This window comes from Charadrius vociferus, unplaced genomic scaffold, assembly GCF_000708025.1.
Source record: "Charadrius vociferus isolate BGI_N301 unplaced genomic scaffold, ASM70802v2 scaffold305, whole genome shotgun sequence".
NCBI lineage: Eukaryota > Metazoa > Chordata > Aves > Charadriiformes > Charadriidae > Charadrius > Charadrius vociferus.
In genome coordinates this window covers 493,998-511,325 of record NW_009648473.1, presented here as the reverse complement: position 1 = coordinate 511,325, position 17,328 = coordinate 493,998, and the positions used below count along the sequence as shown (strand labels likewise).

The 17,328-nt window shown below is 40.6% G+C and overlaps 1 protein-coding gene across 1 annotated transcript in view; it reads right to left on the bottom strand.

Moving 5' to 3' along the window:
* Positions 1–17,328, bottom strand: part of SHC3 (SHC (Src homology 2 domain containing) transforming protein 3) — a 57,110-nt gene that overhangs the window by 2,996 nt on the left and 36,786 nt on the right. Inside the window, exons 5-11 of the mRNA XM_009885664.1 lie at positions 14,886–14,939; positions 10,554–10,605; positions 6,317–6,443; positions 5,016–5,169; positions 3,933–4,029; positions 2,817–3,011; positions 294–589 (exon numbers count right to left, since the gene is read on the bottom strand). Of these exons, the coding sequence (XP_009883966.1) occupies positions 294–589; positions 2,817–3,011; positions 3,933–4,029; positions 5,016–5,169; positions 6,317–6,443; positions 10,554–10,605; positions 14,886–14,939 (975 nt within the window). The remainder of the gene's footprint in view (positions 1–293; positions 590–2,816; positions 3,012–3,932; positions 4,030–5,015; positions 5,170–6,316; positions 6,444–10,553; positions 10,606–14,885; positions 14,940–17,328) is intronic.

Genomic DNA, 17,328 nt, shown 5'->3' with positions numbered 1-17,328 from the left:
AGCAGGAAGGCTAAAGAAGTGGCTTAGCAGCACTTTTGACTAAGACTGTACAGCACTGGCCAAACTTTGACCTTGCTGGGAATCAGGACCCTAAGGCACCCTGCAACTTGCAGAAATCACGCAGTGGGTCTTCTGCTATGCATCAGGGAGAGAATTAAAGATGTGATGGCATACCAGAGATATGAAGCTGTACTTATAATCAGTTGTGAATAAGCTGTAAACGAGATTAAACGCATTTAGAGAAAATGTGTAGTGTCAGAAACCTCCTATAATACTGAGGAGTCAGCACTTACAGTTCCTTCTGGGTCCACCAAAAGAAGATGCTTGGCTTGTCCGTTGTGCATGCCTGTCAACACATAGGAGCCGGGATTCGTGGTACTCTTCCTCACGAGGAAGTCTCCACATTTCTTTAACAGCTGTTCTGCTTCTTTCCTGCTCATCTCTCCTTGATACCATGGCTCTGCACTCAGCTCTTCAGCTACAGTCCAGTCAGATGGTCTGGATGAAAGAGGACTGGTGCATCCAGCGGAAGTGGATTTACTCAATACAGCCTCAGACGTTTGGTTCTTGAGGGCATCTTCAAATGGTTCTGGTTGTGGAAATAGAAACAGGGGCAAGAACATTCAAAGGTAAATCATGTTACAAAATGGTGATATTCCAGTCATTTTGAACAAGATTTATTTTGTCTTATAGCCACTTCCCTTTGTCTTTATGAAAAAAAAATGAGGGAAGATGTACTGCTAGGCCTACTGATTTACAGATTGTATTAAGATCGAGGAGCGTAATATGTTAAAAATGTATGTTATGCACAGAAAGATGCTGATAAAAATCAGAGCAAACCTTGGCAGGAGCTTTTGGAAAGTAGTGACTTTATTTCAGTAATGTTTATTGTCAACGGTTGCATTTGTATGCCCTGGTACCGGGCAGAGCTCTCTTTTTGTCTTGCCAGGTATGTCAGACAGTTTCATTCCAAATAAATTGCATAATATGGCTACCCAATGTCATTACACTCATATCTGGTCTCTCTTCAAGCAACATATTCATTTAAAAATTATTCATTACTGAGTTTCCAGCCCAGTATGTCTGGAAGGGATCAGTTGCCCCTATCACTCAGCCTACCTCTAGCCTCCACTTAGGAAGAGGATTTTGCAATGTAGACACGGTCTAACACCTTTACCTTAGCTGAAATCAGCCTCAGGGAAGCAGCTTTTAAACCTCAGCTAAATCCTGAACTCAGTTTTACTTTCTCCAGAGTGGAATGAAAAGATGTGTCATTACAGGTCCCAGCAGTCTTACAGAAATAGTAAATGGGTCAGCGTGTGCTTCATTATATACTGTACTGACCTATCGGAGGCTATTTTCCCTTGCAAGACCTTCATCTGGCCAACTAGTGCATATTAAAAAGAGATATTGTTCTGCACCCACTAGACTTACTAAAGGACATCTGCTGAGCAGTACCATGAAGCAATACACCAGCTCTAAGCAGACTGCTGAGATGTGAGGAGTACATAGCCATGTTTGCATGGGGCCACAGGGGGGTTAATTTAGCTCAGAGAAATAGGGTAAATATTGTGCTGTCACAGCTTGTTGCTATCCCAGATAATTCTTAAAACCAGTTTACATATGTCTTCACACATTACAGACTGCACAAAGCCCAACACATGTTTAGCTTGACAAACCACTAACTTGGGTCTAGTTGACACGTTTTCCGATACTACTTTTCCCTTTTGATCCAATGGTTAATACAGATTAATGATGGCTCGAAGATGAGAAATCTGTTTCCCTGATTTTTAGGAAAACAGTGTGTATAAAATACAGGTAAGCATGTGCATGTTTTAAGGGCACAGCGTGCTAGAAATCAAGGTTAACAACCCTGATTTCAGACAGCAGAATTTTCTCATTTCGGATCTATAGTCACAGATAGATACTCCCTCAACTTTCTTCCCTCACTCTTTCTTTCAATACCAAATCTCCTGAAGCGGTGGAAACAAAGCCATATCTGAGCAAAACCATGCCACCAAGACAGTTTTATATACACTGAGATAACAGAAATGTAGATATGTTATTTTACAAGTAAGATATAGGCACCAACTGCTTTGTCTCACTGCCTTTTAATTATGTGAACTGAATTAAATAAATCATGTGTCAGCAATTGATTGGAGGTAGGAAGAGTAGAAAAACAAGAAATTTTTTTGTGCATCAAACTGCTTTCCCCAATATCCTGTTAAATAAGGCTGAGAACAATGTGTATAGGTAGGACCAACATCAAATTATGTCTGATGCTTAAGTCATTGTTCCACAGCTGTGGCTATGATTCTGATTTTGGAAAATCTGACTTCAAAGTTGTAACAGATAGCTAGATAGGATAGTAGGCCTATCCAGAGCAAGGGATAACACAGCCTTTTCATTTCCCTCCCAGCTTCCTTGTTGCAAAAATTTTTTGCAGTATGCATTGACTTCCTAGTAACATATTCACAGGACAGGCTGGAGCTAATTCTCCAGCCATACACTCCTTCACTTTCCTGCATGACAAGCCTCCTGATTTATTCTCCTGCTGATGTGGTTGCCTGTGATGCTAAGGACAACAGACTGCAACTCAGCTTATTTCAGATATAACACAAACTGCTTCAAAACTTTGGCCACTCTTATTTTAACTTGGTCAGATATGAAACCACCATATGAAACCACTAAAATTCACCATAACTCCATCAGGAATACTAAAATTTGGAGAAATTTAAAATTCTTTCTATCCAGAACTAATGCATAAACATATTGGGTTGCTTGTTAGAAAGGGAGTGAACAGGAAGGGAACTCACTCATGTCAAACAGATCTTTTCCTGGGCTGCTTTCTTTGGTATCATCTGCTGTTCCACTGATGGTACTTTCGGCATCTGCCTGAAGTTCCAATAGAGCTTCTATATTTATGTGCTGGGTGTTCACGTATGTTGGCATCTCTGCTGTTGCAGTTACTTGTGATTTCCCTTCTGGCATACTACAAATATCCAGAGATCCTAAAAAATTCAAGACTTTTTTTCTTCTTTTTTGTATTTTACAAAACAGGGTTGTTATAATGACCAAATAACACCACACCCCATCACCACAGGTTTAAAATTCCCTGGAATGGGAGATACAAAGTCAATAACTGCAGGACCTAGTAGAAAGAAATGTTTGATGAATGGATACAGAACTGTTTCAATGAGGGTTGGGGGGGTATTATTCAGGAGGAAAGGAAAATTTTGTAAATAAACACTGTCAGTTTCAAAACTGTTATTCAGTTGGGAAGTCATGAGAGGAGAAAATGGAATAAAATCCTCAAATCTGTGCAGATTAACAACAGAAAACATTCTGGCATTTGAAAACAAAGTGTCCCCAGAAACACAGTAAAGCTGTCGCATAAAGGTGGAAGGGGTGAAATTTCACATATATGTTTTGATGTGATTTGCTTAAAATTCATAGGCAACAACAAAAAGAACATTATGCATTATTTGTTTTTCATGGAGCAGAGTTTGTGTGCAAACTCATGTATTGTTCCACATTTTAAAAAAGCTTCTGCCTTTAGGCTCTTCCATCTTGCCTACCCTAGTGGGTAAGATTTTCAGAACAGACCATGCAGCCTGTCTTTAAATACCAGGGGGTTTTAAGACATGGCAAGCTAGATAGCTGAAATTTTGGGGCAAATCTATTCATGAGCTGCTCTGCAAAAGACAAGATTTTATGCATTTAATAATGCATAATGCATTGTGTGCATTTAATAATTTATCCAGTGGTAATTACCAAATGCTTTTCATTGATATCAATGCTAAAATTCAGACAAAGGGAATCTGTCAACAAAGTGCAGTTCATTGCCTTAAGACTTTGAGGCATCAAACTTTCACATGCTCTGCCCACCCAAGACCTCCTGCAGTGTTACAGCTAAAACTAGCAAAACTCACCTTGCTTAACAGGCCCATGATGCCAGTCTTCACTGAATTTGTCTCCTAAGTGACGACTCTGGTAATAGGTTTGCTCTCCTCCCACGCCTGCTGCAGACTAGAATGGACACATGTGCAAAGAAATTTTCAATTACATTTAAAATGCTCAGATATATTATGAGTGGCTCTGACAATTTCCTTGGCTGTATTCTGTGTTCTCCCACTCTTCATTTCCGATTCATCGTGGTGTCAGAAAATATATCTCACAAATGCATTTGTGTAGGAGTAAGATATTACCGGTGACCTTCATGTAAACTTCCCTGCTTCCTCCTTTTATTAACCCCTGCAATCCCCAGTGATGCATCATCTTCTCCAGTACATTTGTCTTCACATAGCGAGCCTTGACAAATCATGCCTGGGAAAAGCAGTCCACAGAAACACACCTGCGACCAGAAGATGCTCCCAGCACCCTCCAAAGCCTGAGATGAAAGATTCACATTGGTACCAGGGGACGCACTCGGGTACGGAAGGATCCTGTCTACAGACAAGGTCCCTCTGGATTTCAGCAGAGTTGTGCTGGGTCTGAAAACTCCTCGTAGGTGTCTACATTGATACTGCAGCCAAACTTCCCACAGCAATGCTGGTAGAAATATGCAAGCTGACCTCAGTTCAATGTGAGGTGGAAAACCTACCTAGGAACCTGGCTGAATACTGATCACTGCTGAGTTATTAACATAATGAACTGTTAGTAATGACTGCACTATATTTTTTTAATGGTTCTACACCAAATCTTTCCCAATTAGCATGCGCTATTTGATAGTCTCTGAAGTAGACATGGTTTCCACAAACGCACTAACCGTCAGTGGATTTCACTTCCTTGAACCTGTGTAATCTTTTAACACCATGAGGAGCTCACCTCCTTTTGTTTGTTCTGAATCTGCCTAATTTCTTGCCTCCCAGATCTTCAATGCCCATTCAGAAGGAAACTGGCCACACATGAAGGGCTGTGAGCTATAAATAGTCCCAATGTATCCGTTCTGAAATACACATTTTAAAAAAAAATTGGATCCATCAGCAGGAGCGCAGAGATGCAATTGCACTGACCTGAGCGGTATCTGCAGCAGTGTTAAGTCTTGCTTTTAGCCTGGCATCAATGAAGCCGCCAGGGGGGGGCATTTTATTTGGGATGTTGTTGTAATAGGGATGTTCTGTTGCCTCGTTATCTTCCTCCACCCATGGCTCATCAAAACTCTGCACCCTGTAAGAAAGCAAGTGCTTTATTTTACCCCTCACTTGCAAAGCACTTACAGATACTTGCAGCATGTTAAGACTGCCTGTCAGGGGATCACTATTGCATATTATTTTGACAATTCAGCTACCATTATGAGTCAGGAAGCAATGATGGATCATGTAGCAGACCCTCTCTGTATAGACAAACTTGATCTAAACCTCCTTTGCAATGGATTAAATCCTTTATGGTGAGCAAAGGATGTTTTTACTTAGCTTTAAAGACCACTATAAACTGCATTAACAATTTATTTAACCTTACAGTAGGATTTGTAATACTATTACTTGATTGATTGACTAAGCCCTAAAAGTTTGCCTTTAATTATGGCTGCTCTATCACCAGTATAAATCTGGAAGAAAAGTCAGAGAGTCAAAGTCAAGAGATCAGATCTGTGGTTTCAGTCTGCATTTAACAGTCATTTACACAAGTCTAAAGTGAGTACAGAATGCTTCCAGATTAGGATAGTTGCATTTTATATTCACCATACACTCCTTTTTCTCTGATGTAAGAGATTACACAGAATACCAGCTCACTGGGATTTATACTAATGTTAGCAAGCATATAGCAATCCATGTCAAATACACTGCTCATCAGAATGCTCTATCCCAGCCTTTTAAACATACACAAGCAGACAGATTTTGTATCCTCCAGAGAATAATGTAGCCAAAGCCTCTGTACAATACATAACATTTTTAAAACCTTCATCCTGGCTCATACCAGAAATAGTGAAACATCACTAGTTATTTTGGAAGCCCAGCAACTCTAGCTTACTTCTTCTAAACTGACAGAGCTCCTATGACGGTAACAACAATGAGGAAATGCCACAAACAATATCCATTCTCAGCCATCCAACTCTGCCTACAAACTCTGCCTACAATGGAAAATGCATGACCATTTCAATAAGTTCACTGTGAAATCTATGTTTAGCCTATTCTTTTAAAATGACTGTGCTCCTGTCATATTCATTAGGCAAGCCCTGCTTTGCTAAGTCAGCAGAAATCTCTTTTAAAAGTATTTAAATCCTGTCCGTCTCCAGCAACTTTGTCCACAGCACATTTTACTAAGTAAATACAAAGCTAAAGAAGATCCTTTAGCAGTCTTCTGCAATTGTACTTACCTGTCATGGAAAGTTGGTATCTTAGAGGGGCATCGCAAGTATTGCTTGAATCGAAGCTCAAACGCTTGCCCTATGGTGCTGATGACATCCTGAGCCAGGCCATCACAGCATTCCAGTATATGACAAGCTAAATGAAAAAGATTTGACACATGCACATGCAAATAATTGTTTATGTTATGGTAGGATGCACTAACTATGACAAAACACCTGCATGCCAGGCATAGTTGCCCTATTCATGGTATGCACATTTCAATAAAACCCAAATCTGGCACAGTGAATTTCAGCCAATGTGATCTTTTTAAAGATTAAATAAAATTGCTCTGGTGTGTAGCTGCAATAGGTAAAACTGCAAATCATTTCCACAATCTTAACAAGTCCGTAAAGACAGGAAATCTCATAAAATTTCACTTGTTATTACCTGAATTCAATAGATTATATGAGAATTCTGAGCTTTAAGTTGAAATTATAAAAATATTAGTAGATGGTAACAACAGAAAAAAAAAAACTTCTTTGCTTTCCTCAATTTAACCCCCACTTCAGTTTTATGTCTAATCACCCCAAGTTTGCAAGCTGTTCACTTCCTTTGAGTTTCCAAAATTTCCCAAATAACAGGATGAGGGACCAGCAGTAACTAGGATCCTTTCTAGACCCCAGGCCCTGATCTGATCCCAGTATCACCGAGGCTGGTACCTCCTCCTGCTTGTTTGTATGGAGACACTCCCAGCAACCTGCGGGATCACTGGGGAGCACAGAGCCAGGACCCCAGTTAACTCCAGCACTGCCCCACGTGCCACTTCTCTGAACCCACTGTTGAAAGAGGCAGTAAGGAGGCAGGCTGGCAACACAAGCTCTCTTCCTGTGGGAAAACTTTTTGAGCTGTCTGAGCAGCCAATTCCATCCCAGTTTTAAATCAGAGAGTGGCCCAGAGGTATCATCTTGTGTGACAACATAAACAGGTGAATGCATGAAGAATTCACCTAACACTGCAGGAACACAGATGGGTGTTAAGACCTGGCAGCTAAAGATCTGAATGAACCACACCTTGGTGATACTCAGAAAAGCTCAGGCAAGTTCATTTCCCATATTCAGTGCTGGTCTACTGTATATGGCCTACTGGCTAGAGCCTGGGCTGGATTTGAAACTCTAGTTCTTTTCCTGTCACAGTATAGCGGTACCTCATTCAAAGTTACTGATTTCTATCACCCCCAACTGCTTTAATAACCTGAATATAAATTCTCTGGCTGAAAAACTGCATTTTAGTATATGCCCAGTGTCCAGCTCAGTGGAATCAAGTGCTTTGGATGCCAATGTCCTACAAATAAAGATTGGTCATGAAATTTGTATGACATAATTTTAGTTAAAGCAATATAAGGAGACTAAGATGGTTTAGCAATGACTTAGAGGCTGATCTGCTGGACAGACTTCTAAAGAGGCCAGAATAAAGGGCCAGGAAGCATGCAGTTATGCAGGTATGGAATGATGAGGGCACCGAGCTCTCTCTCCCTCAGCAGCAGCAGCACCAGTGTGAGATGGCACCAGTCACAGTGCTGCCCTGCTAAACAGATCCAGTGATGCTCTCCTCCCACCTTATAGCATCTGCTGTGCCAACCAGCATGCTGAGGTAATGTCCGATTCGGGGGGAAATGTCCTTAGCTGCATGTTGAAAGTGGATTCAGCAGCCAAAACCAGGACCTCCATGTGTCCAATGACAGAGGCAGACAACCCTGGCTAGCAGCAGGGTATTTGCTGTTTACCCACTCTGCACCACTGCCTCCAGACAAGGTGCAGGATTATCTCCATGAATGTGGACCAAAAGTAGTGAGGCCAAACAAAGCTATTATTTTTGCACTCTATAACTAGAGTGGGGATTTAAAGCGGCTGCATTGCTCACTGCTAAACCTGTCTGGAGCTGAAATGAAGCATGAGTCATTAAATTGTTTCGGTAGGTGACATAATGAGTAACTTGTTTCCTTGGATACGTGAATGGACTTTCAGCAGGTAGGAGATGTGCTTCTTGAAAAAGGATAAGAAGGTTTGGCTCACACAGAGATGATTTCTTCTGAATGTTACAGTGGAAGACAGACAGCCTTTGGTTTGCTAGATCCAGAATATAACGCATGAAGAGAGCTTTTCCATCCTTGGGAAGAAATGAGTTTCATATGCGAGTGAAAGCTATGCTACAGCACTGGTGCTAGTGGCAGTAACGGTAGCAGTAACATTTTCACTAGATACAGAAGTAAATTCAAACTCACTTCTAAAGTAATTTGCAGATAACACAAATACTGACAGAATAGCCAGTGATGGTCAAAGAAGGCAATCCAGATCCCGTGGTAAAGGAGACCTTTTAAAATGTGTTTTAATACTTGTCACATACAAAGCCATTGATCTGCAAACCACTGATGTACATACAAAACTGGGGAAGACTCCCATGGAAAGCTGTAATGCAGAAGGCTTAAAGATCATAGTGTGAAAGAATTTTACATGAGATAACAGTGCTTCACTGTAGCAAAAATGGCTTATGAGAGACTGGCTAATGATGAGGGCAAAAGCAAGTAAGAATAGGAAGCCTCTGTTATATATTGCTGACATTAATCCTAGATTACTTCAAACATAACTGGCATCACCTATCTTTTTAAAACAATGCAGAAAAATGAAAAAAGGAAAATTATCAGAAGGATGGAGGACATGTAGTGCAGCTGGAGACATACATAATTACATCTGTCAAACTTTTCCTTAAGAAAACTGAGAAATTTCTTGAACTACATACACCACAGGAAGACAATACCTGGTGCTTAGATCACTTCTTGATCTAGGATAGACTAGCTCAACAAGGAACAGTGACAGAAAGCTAAGGCTAAACACATTCAACTTTGATATAAGAAACATAGTCCATGAAATATTTTTTATATATAATCCACTCACACAGGAACAGAAAACAGAGCACAGGGCTCCTCCAAACGCTACAGTCCAAACGTCTGGACTGCAAAGCTGGTCCACTATGTTGCCCCTGAGATTTCTCAGTAAAACTTGATCAGTCTCCAGTTTAGCAGAAGGGTACTGCTAAAGCAGCTGTGGTGGAGAGCAGCTCTGCACCATAGAGCCTACAGTCTGACACCAGATCCTTTCTAATGGGGGACACATGAAGTTGGAATATAAAGCATGGTAAAAAACTGAACTATCTCCCTACCTCCCACTCCTCTTAAGTTTTCTAGGTGTTTCACTAATATTCAGCATATTAGCGTGGTTAGTGCAAGTATTATTTATAAGCCAACACTCTCAAGTCTGGACATCTCCACACATGGACGCGACAGATTGTTGAGGTATCCAAAATCATTAAAGGTGACAAAATACAGAAGATACTGAATTAGTTGTGCCCATGGCAAGGTGGCAGATCAGGGTTTGCAAGGTTGGCATTTTGGAGTTAAAGTGTCTGAATTCTGCAGAAATTCTGGAAGTGCTTGAGTCTTTTTTTGGAGCTAGTCTTTTTTTTCTCTCTGAATCTATGAATAATAAATAGATTCTCAGGTACATTATACAATACTTTGTATCTAGCATTAAGACCTAGTGATGATTTCTGCATAATAAGCAGGAAAGATTTCTGTACCTATTATTTCAGACTGTAATTTACACTTTTTATAATTTACTTTTATTTTTGATGATCTGAACTGGATCTTAGTCTTTGAATACAATCAGCAAGAGGTTGCCTCTTCCTGACTGATTACTCATAAAGCAATACAGCCTTGAATAAAACTTCACTGAGAAAGAGGATTACAGCCTCCAGCAAGCTGGCTCAAAAGCTCGCTATTTGGCAACGAATCTGATCCTGCCAGGAGGAATTAGGCAAGAGGACCTAACAGATTCAGCCACCTTATCAGAGCACTTAATCAGAGGACTGCTTAGTTCTTGCATAGTGATTGGGTGTAGGTAAGAGTTAGCTGTCACCTAGAAGCTCACGCAGCCAACTAAGGCAAGCGTTCGATTTAAGAGATGAAGAGAATCCAAGTGATATTTGAAGATGAACTACAGGCAAGACCTGTTCCAAGTCTGAGAACCTGTTTGCGCATGGCTGTTCCTTATTGCTACACAATCTTTCCATGACTCTGTCAAAGGCAATCTTTTTATTGGGCTCCATTTATTTTCTTCTGGGGAAGAAAAAAAAAAAGTCAACTTAATTATACCATGAATAATTCATGTTTCTCAAAGGAAAAAAGATGCCAAATAGATATTTCTAACTTACCTCTCCGATTTACAGGATCCTTAGCTACATATGCAACATAGTCAGTTGTATCCTGTCAAAAAATTAAGATATCTACAATGAATGCAAAAAATCTTTGCACTGACCATAGCAAAAGATCACAGACCAGAGTGTGCATATTCCTGTGGGTAGACCATCAAATGTAAGAGTTTGCTCTACAGTTATATACTATTCAAACCCCAGAAAAGGTTTATGGGTTTTGGTACTGATCCCACCACTTTGCTTTCTCCAGAGCATGATCTATACCAGCAGAACTTAAAAATCTCTTACAAGGCCTTTGAAAATGAATTAAACAAAATTAGTAGGATTGGGATCAGCCCTCCTTTAGAAGGGAGTAGAATTACAAGTCCTCATCTTCAAACTACCCAGAGATTTTGGTTCAGAACATGAATAATCAACTGGTTCTGTGGCAGGAAGAGTGGGAGTAACAGCCCTGCTCCCCAGAAATACTGAGCAGCAGCGTTTATTCATGTGTGGCAAGGAGGTGTCTTTACTGACTACGGTGCCGTATGGCACAGAGGTGCTCAGCCACTGCTTGGCTGTGACAAGAGCCTCCCTGGATGCTCTGCCCCAGCCCATGGGCTGCTCCCTGCCATCCCCGCTGCCACATGCGAGGTGGATGTTCTGGCAAGAGCAGGCTGACAGCTTCTTTCTGGATTTTTTGCTTGCTCTCCTGCCACTCTCATGCTCCTGCGCACAAGCAGCACAGGCTTTTATCATTGTGCAGGCGAAACAGAAAGGCCAGTGCTTCCAGGAAACGTAAGGCCTGCTGGCATATCCAGAAAGTGTCGTATGTCCTTGATGTGATCCGGAAGTACTGGTTAGATCCCATATTTCCTGACGTGCCCGGCTAGTCAGGCATAGCTAAGCCTTACTGATGTATATATAGGATACACTACAGCTGGCTCCATAAATCTACCCAAAGCTTTTTCAGACGACTGATCCAAGACGATTGGTAATTATGTCAAGATCTAATGTCATAACAAACATCAATCTTCAGTAAAAGATAGACTTCTTTAGCTTAGCTTTCTCTGGTGCAAGCACACACCACCACCACCCACCCAAAACAAATCATTCTGCTGCATGTATATACAGCTTCCTTCCTAAGGAGAGGGCAAGGGAAAGGATGAAGCACGTTCATGGTTCTGGTGGCAGATGTGTAACCGTATCACTTAATGCACTATTGGAATGCACTCAGACACAGCAGTAATGAGGTTGGTCTGTAAAAAAAAAGCAGAGCAGAGAAGGATGGCCCTAGCATTTTGTCCAGTAATTTCTTAAGGACCCAGTGACACAGCGGGTGGGCAATGACCTGAATGGAAGTAATGATGCATATCAACAGGTAAGCGGGTGAGAAAAGTAGCTATGTCAATAGTAGCAAATAAAACAGAGCCAAGGAAAAGGCTGAGAGTTGCTCCACAGTTGTCCATACTGTTTAATCATTGCTACTCTCCCTTGCTTGGCACTGCTGGTTTCCCACACAATGCTCTGAAATTCTCCGAGGGACCAGCACATGCTGGACATTGATCCCAAGAGACCACAGGGAGGGAAGAGAGTGAATATGTGGATGCAAATTGCACTGTGCCGTTTAGTTTTGGGGCCAGAAAACGGGCCACGGATCATTTTATTTACTAGTGCAGACATAGCTAATGGATACATTTATGCCTGAGTAAATCATAGATCTATCTCATAGCTAGCGTGGGTGTGATAGACTGGAACCACCTACTCTTCATTTCATCTAAAGCTCTCAGATTCATGCTGACTATGACAAACCATTAAGGGCCTAAGGTAGGCACATTTCACAGTGGCTAAATTAGAAGACTCCCATCAAAAGGCCATGCAGGGCTGGGCTGATGCAGCAAAGTGGTCCCTGACATTCAAGGACTGAAGACAAGTATGAATGAGCTATAATTTTCACCTCAAAGAAATTGCACTGCAGTGTTAAAATTTGGAGGCAGGGCTGAAACTGAAAAACTACCACCTTCAGGGACCTCTGAGAGACTTGCCTTATTAGACCTTATGAGATCCACCTCTCTGAAATTTCAGCAGGCATCTCCAAAAACCAACACCTTGTCTAGCAGACTGGAAACGGCCACCTGAAATGACTATGGATGAAAAATACTCAGTGTATCATAAGGGGAGCTGAAGAGAGCTAAAGCAGATCCAGAACACAGTCTTGGAATTGAACTAAAAATTATTCTGAAATAGTGTGTAAAAGGATTTGGTGGAGAGATTTTTAAGCTCCCATGTACTGACACAGCCAGAAACTGTCTGACTCATTGCAAAGGGGAATATTGCAAAAATATATATGGTACTCAAGCTGTTCTCCAAGACTGTGGAACACTTCTCCAGTGGATATATTTTGAATTATGAAGGTAATTAATGCTTAGGGAGTGGGAGGAAAGTTGCAAAGCTAATTGCTGGCGCGAATGTGTGGCAAATATCCAGAGCAGAAAACTGGATGGGGTGAGAAGTGGGGGCAGCCTCACTTCTAAATAAACCAAACTTCAAAATTCAAAATAAGGAAAACATTTCCTGAAGTAACATGGGCACAGATCTGTGTCCCTAGTTCAGTATAGCCTTTCTCCACCCATTTTAAATCTCTTATGAGGAGATAAGCTTAGGGGCTGGAGCTCAACTGTGTTTGGGGATAGGGTTTGGTGGTGATGGTCCTCCACCAAGTGGAAATCATTAAGGGCTGATGAAATTTGTGTCTGGATGAGCCTCAGATGGTTTAATAAAGCTGTGACTTAAATAACATCCTTGCATCTTCTCTTATTGCGCATGCTCACAAGGCAAAGGAACCACCTGCTTTATGAACAAGGTCTTGATTTAAGGTTGTGCCAGACACTAGCCCACTGAGACAAGCCTGAACAGCGTCATTAGACACTCATACCTACCCTCTCCACCCCCAGAATGAGATCACCATGCAGTGGTCTTATTGGGAACGCAACTTTACAATTTCACTGTCTCTTGTAGGCTCCCTTACACTGTGCAATTTGATTTCTCTGGTAGCTCACTGACTCAGTAGCATGATTTTTATGTCTCTAAAACATTTGGAAGAGCTTGTTTACTCCAAATCCAATCTCTACTGCTGATTCTCTCCTCTTTCCTGCTAAATCACTCTATCAGTGGGCAGTGTGCAATGGTGTTTCCAGGACTTAGCATTTGGGATGGCAGATGGGGAGCGAAGAATCTTCTTACGGAGGCAGGGAACTGTGCTAATCACTCTTCTGCCCACTTCAGGAATTGTTCATTTACAGCATCCATTGCAATCTGTTGTATTTCAAAGCTGCTGTTGATCCATTTTTTGCTCCCCAAATTATTATGATATGGTGTCCTTTTTCCTTCTGGAACTGAACTGAGCTCAGCAGAGCTATACTAAGAAGAATGAAGTTTGCCCTTATGTTTTCTAAGGATAGTGAAAGGAACACAGAAAGTTCCAAGGATCTTCAACTTAACAGGGTTGAACTGAGAGAATTAACTCACAAAGCAGGCTAGAAATTGCCTTAGCTGTAGTACATGACTGATAAATGACAATCATAGGCTGGAGGAAGAGGCAGACTCATTCAATTAATCTAGGTTTAAAAGCTTTCAAACCTCTAAGGTAAGAGGTAAGCAATGTCTCTGTTTTATAACCCTCCCATTGCTTCCTGGGTGACAAATACTTTTTAAGCACAAAGGCATAAGCTTTTGGATGGACTGCTTATAAAAACAGGGAAAAGCTCAACAAGCAAGACTCTGCCCTTTGATCTAAATGGACCAAATGTGTAGATGTATCTGAAAGCTTTGCAAAACTAGAAAGAGAGATCTGGGCCTTTCCTGAAAGCTTGTCTTCCAGCTGCACGAGTGTAGTGAATATACCTGAAGGCTGTATTTAGCACACTCCTCTCAATGCACACTTAAAGATGAGAAGAAAAAAAAAAATGCATACATTGTTATAAATATAACTACAACATAGTCTATTACTGTAAAAAGTACAAAATAAAAAACAGTCAGGACAAAATTCACACAATACCCATATGACTACTGCATTATTCTGAAAAACAGAGCTCTGCTTATCAGTTATTATATGAATGCTCACAGCCCTTTGATACTTTTCATTTCAGTCATTCAAAGAGGACAATTTATGACTGCTTGTCAGTTATTTCGCTCAAAAAGAGTTTGATGGCAACAATCAAGAATAATTTATGAAACAGGAAACAGGAGCTATTGTGGTTATATTTTTCTTTCAGTAAGCTGTGCAATAAATTTTGTCACACAGTCCTCATAAAGCAATATCTATATGAGGGAAAGCTTTAAAGAAATGCTTACCGGATCACCTCCAGATGCAAAGGAAATAGATTGCATATGGTGATTTGCTATGATCTGTGTGGATCAGAAAGAATAAGTGTGAGTCAGTAGGTTTTCTTACAGTTTAGCCTTTTGATTTGTTTTTTGCCTTGCATGGGGCAAAAATCCAAAACCAAGATCAAAATGACCTCTGCATTTCACCTACAAGGACTGCAAAAAGTAACATGATAATATAAACAAACTTAAGGATGAATGTATCTATTCTGATGTGCTTTAAAACCTAGCAGGACACGGTAAAATTGCTAAATGTGCTCAGAACTCCAGTAAATCATATAGCTCTGTCATAGAGTATCTTTGGAAAAATTTTAATCTGCTAAAGCTCACTTTCTTTATTACAGATAGTGATGAATGGAGCAAAGGGTCCTATTCATCAAAATACTTTTCTGTTGCTGCCACTCTGGTGAAATCAATGAAATCACGCCAATCTGCACACCAGCTAAGGATCCTAACGTTGCTTCCAATACCTACTGTGTCATTTTGTGTTTCAAACACCACGATGTTTGCAATATGCAGAGTTTTGAATGTAGCTGCAGTGTAGCATTGTGGAGAAAATCTCAGGCATTCTCCAGAGGATTTGAAATTCAATTTGCTTACGTGCAATTTGAACTAACATGATATTTCTTTTGGAAGAGACAAATTATCATGAACCTCTAATACAAGGAGAAGGGCTCTGCTCCATTGCTATTCCAAGATTTAACTTATGAAATCTTTTAATAATGAAATCATGTAACAACCGAGAAATAAAAGGTCATTTGAAAGAGAATTTCACTTGATCATTTTGAGTCACAGAAACCATGCCAAGGAATTCGTCTGGTATAGGACAGGCCCCTTATTTAGTGCCTCGGAGCATGTGATAATAGCCATTTGGATCTTAATTGCTCACTTTGGAGAGGGTATCACATACTACAGAAAACTGTTTTGGAAAAAAATGAGGCTGAAAAGATTCTCTGGGCCGTTCTCCCATCCTGCATCTTAAAGACCTGAGCTAGCAACTATCTTCCTTGCAAAGAAAAAGTCCTGGCATGAGTTACTCTAGATCTTGCTGCTTTGCCAAGTCAGAGCTTGTTGACAACTATTTGTAGTGCTTCTTTCACGTAAAGAATGCTTCATTTTCAATACTCCTGCTTCTCCCCCAGCAGCCTCTGAAGATGTGGTTACTTTTTAGGTGTTCAGTGGTGAACTATCATTCCTTACTTGTCAGTGAGGATTTCCTTCTCTTTTTCCCGTAAAGAAGAAGTGATCCTAATAATAGAGATGAACTAGTGACGATTTGTTCTGCATTTGATATTGTCACTATCTTGAATTGTGCAAATAACCTGATCTTTTAGTTCAGCATCATAAAAACAAAAAATTATTTCAGATTGCCTCAAAACTTATTTTCCAAATTTTAAGAAAACTGAAAAGTGCTTGAAACCATCAGTTCAAGTCAGACAATTTTTTTTTTTTTTAATTCCACAGCTAAACAGTTTAGTTTAGTTTGAGGCAGGCGTATTTTCCCCCTGCCAATACCAAACTTGAAACAAGGCATAGAAAATTACCAGTGCCTTGCATTGCTTAAAATGAAATGATTGCTAATGTTGGCACATAGTTTAGAAACATTTCAGTCTACCCAAATCTGCATTTTAAACAAACAAACAAAACAAAATAAAATCAACTTCCACTCATCCCTGCTTAACATGTTCACAAAACTGTTGCGCAGGGATATGTGCAATTGCTTTCCTGCTACCCCAAGGGCCAACAACACTGTCTTGTCTTTTCTTGCCTTCCAGCTCCTTTGGGAAAAAAAGGCTACTTCAGAAGTTCACAGCCATCTTCCTGGGTGGGGCCTCAAAGGCCAAAGCTGCTGGGCCATGCTTATTTTCAAATCAAATGCTTGGCACAAACAAGAAACAAGGGACACCGCAGCCAGACGGGGAATCTCTGAGAAACCAGATGTTTCCCAGGCCTGCAGCACCCAGACCAAGTCTATCTCAAAAAGAATGATGTGAGACAAAGATAAACAGTTTTGTCAACTCAGAGAAAAAGGCAAAACATCTGGGGAAGGGTTATTCCCTGGGATAAATCAGTTTAACTTCATTTCTACCCTGACGTTAGCTGAAGACAAGGCGACTTTCAGGGTTTGGCACTTTTTTAGTAGATCTAATTAACATCAAGTTCCTATGCTCCTGACTGGGGGCAACTGTCCTTATGAAAAGCCCTGCTGTGTATACTCCATAATAAGGCTCCAAACTACTGCAACCAGCCATAACGCGGCTCCCACAGTCTCAGTGCTCGCTGCAGAAGATTATGATGTTTTCTAAATAAGGATAAGAATGAAGATAAATCAATGAAAACATAATAATAAACAGCAAGCTTTTTAACAGACAATGTATGCATTCTTTCTTATTCTTTAATCCTGAGGCTC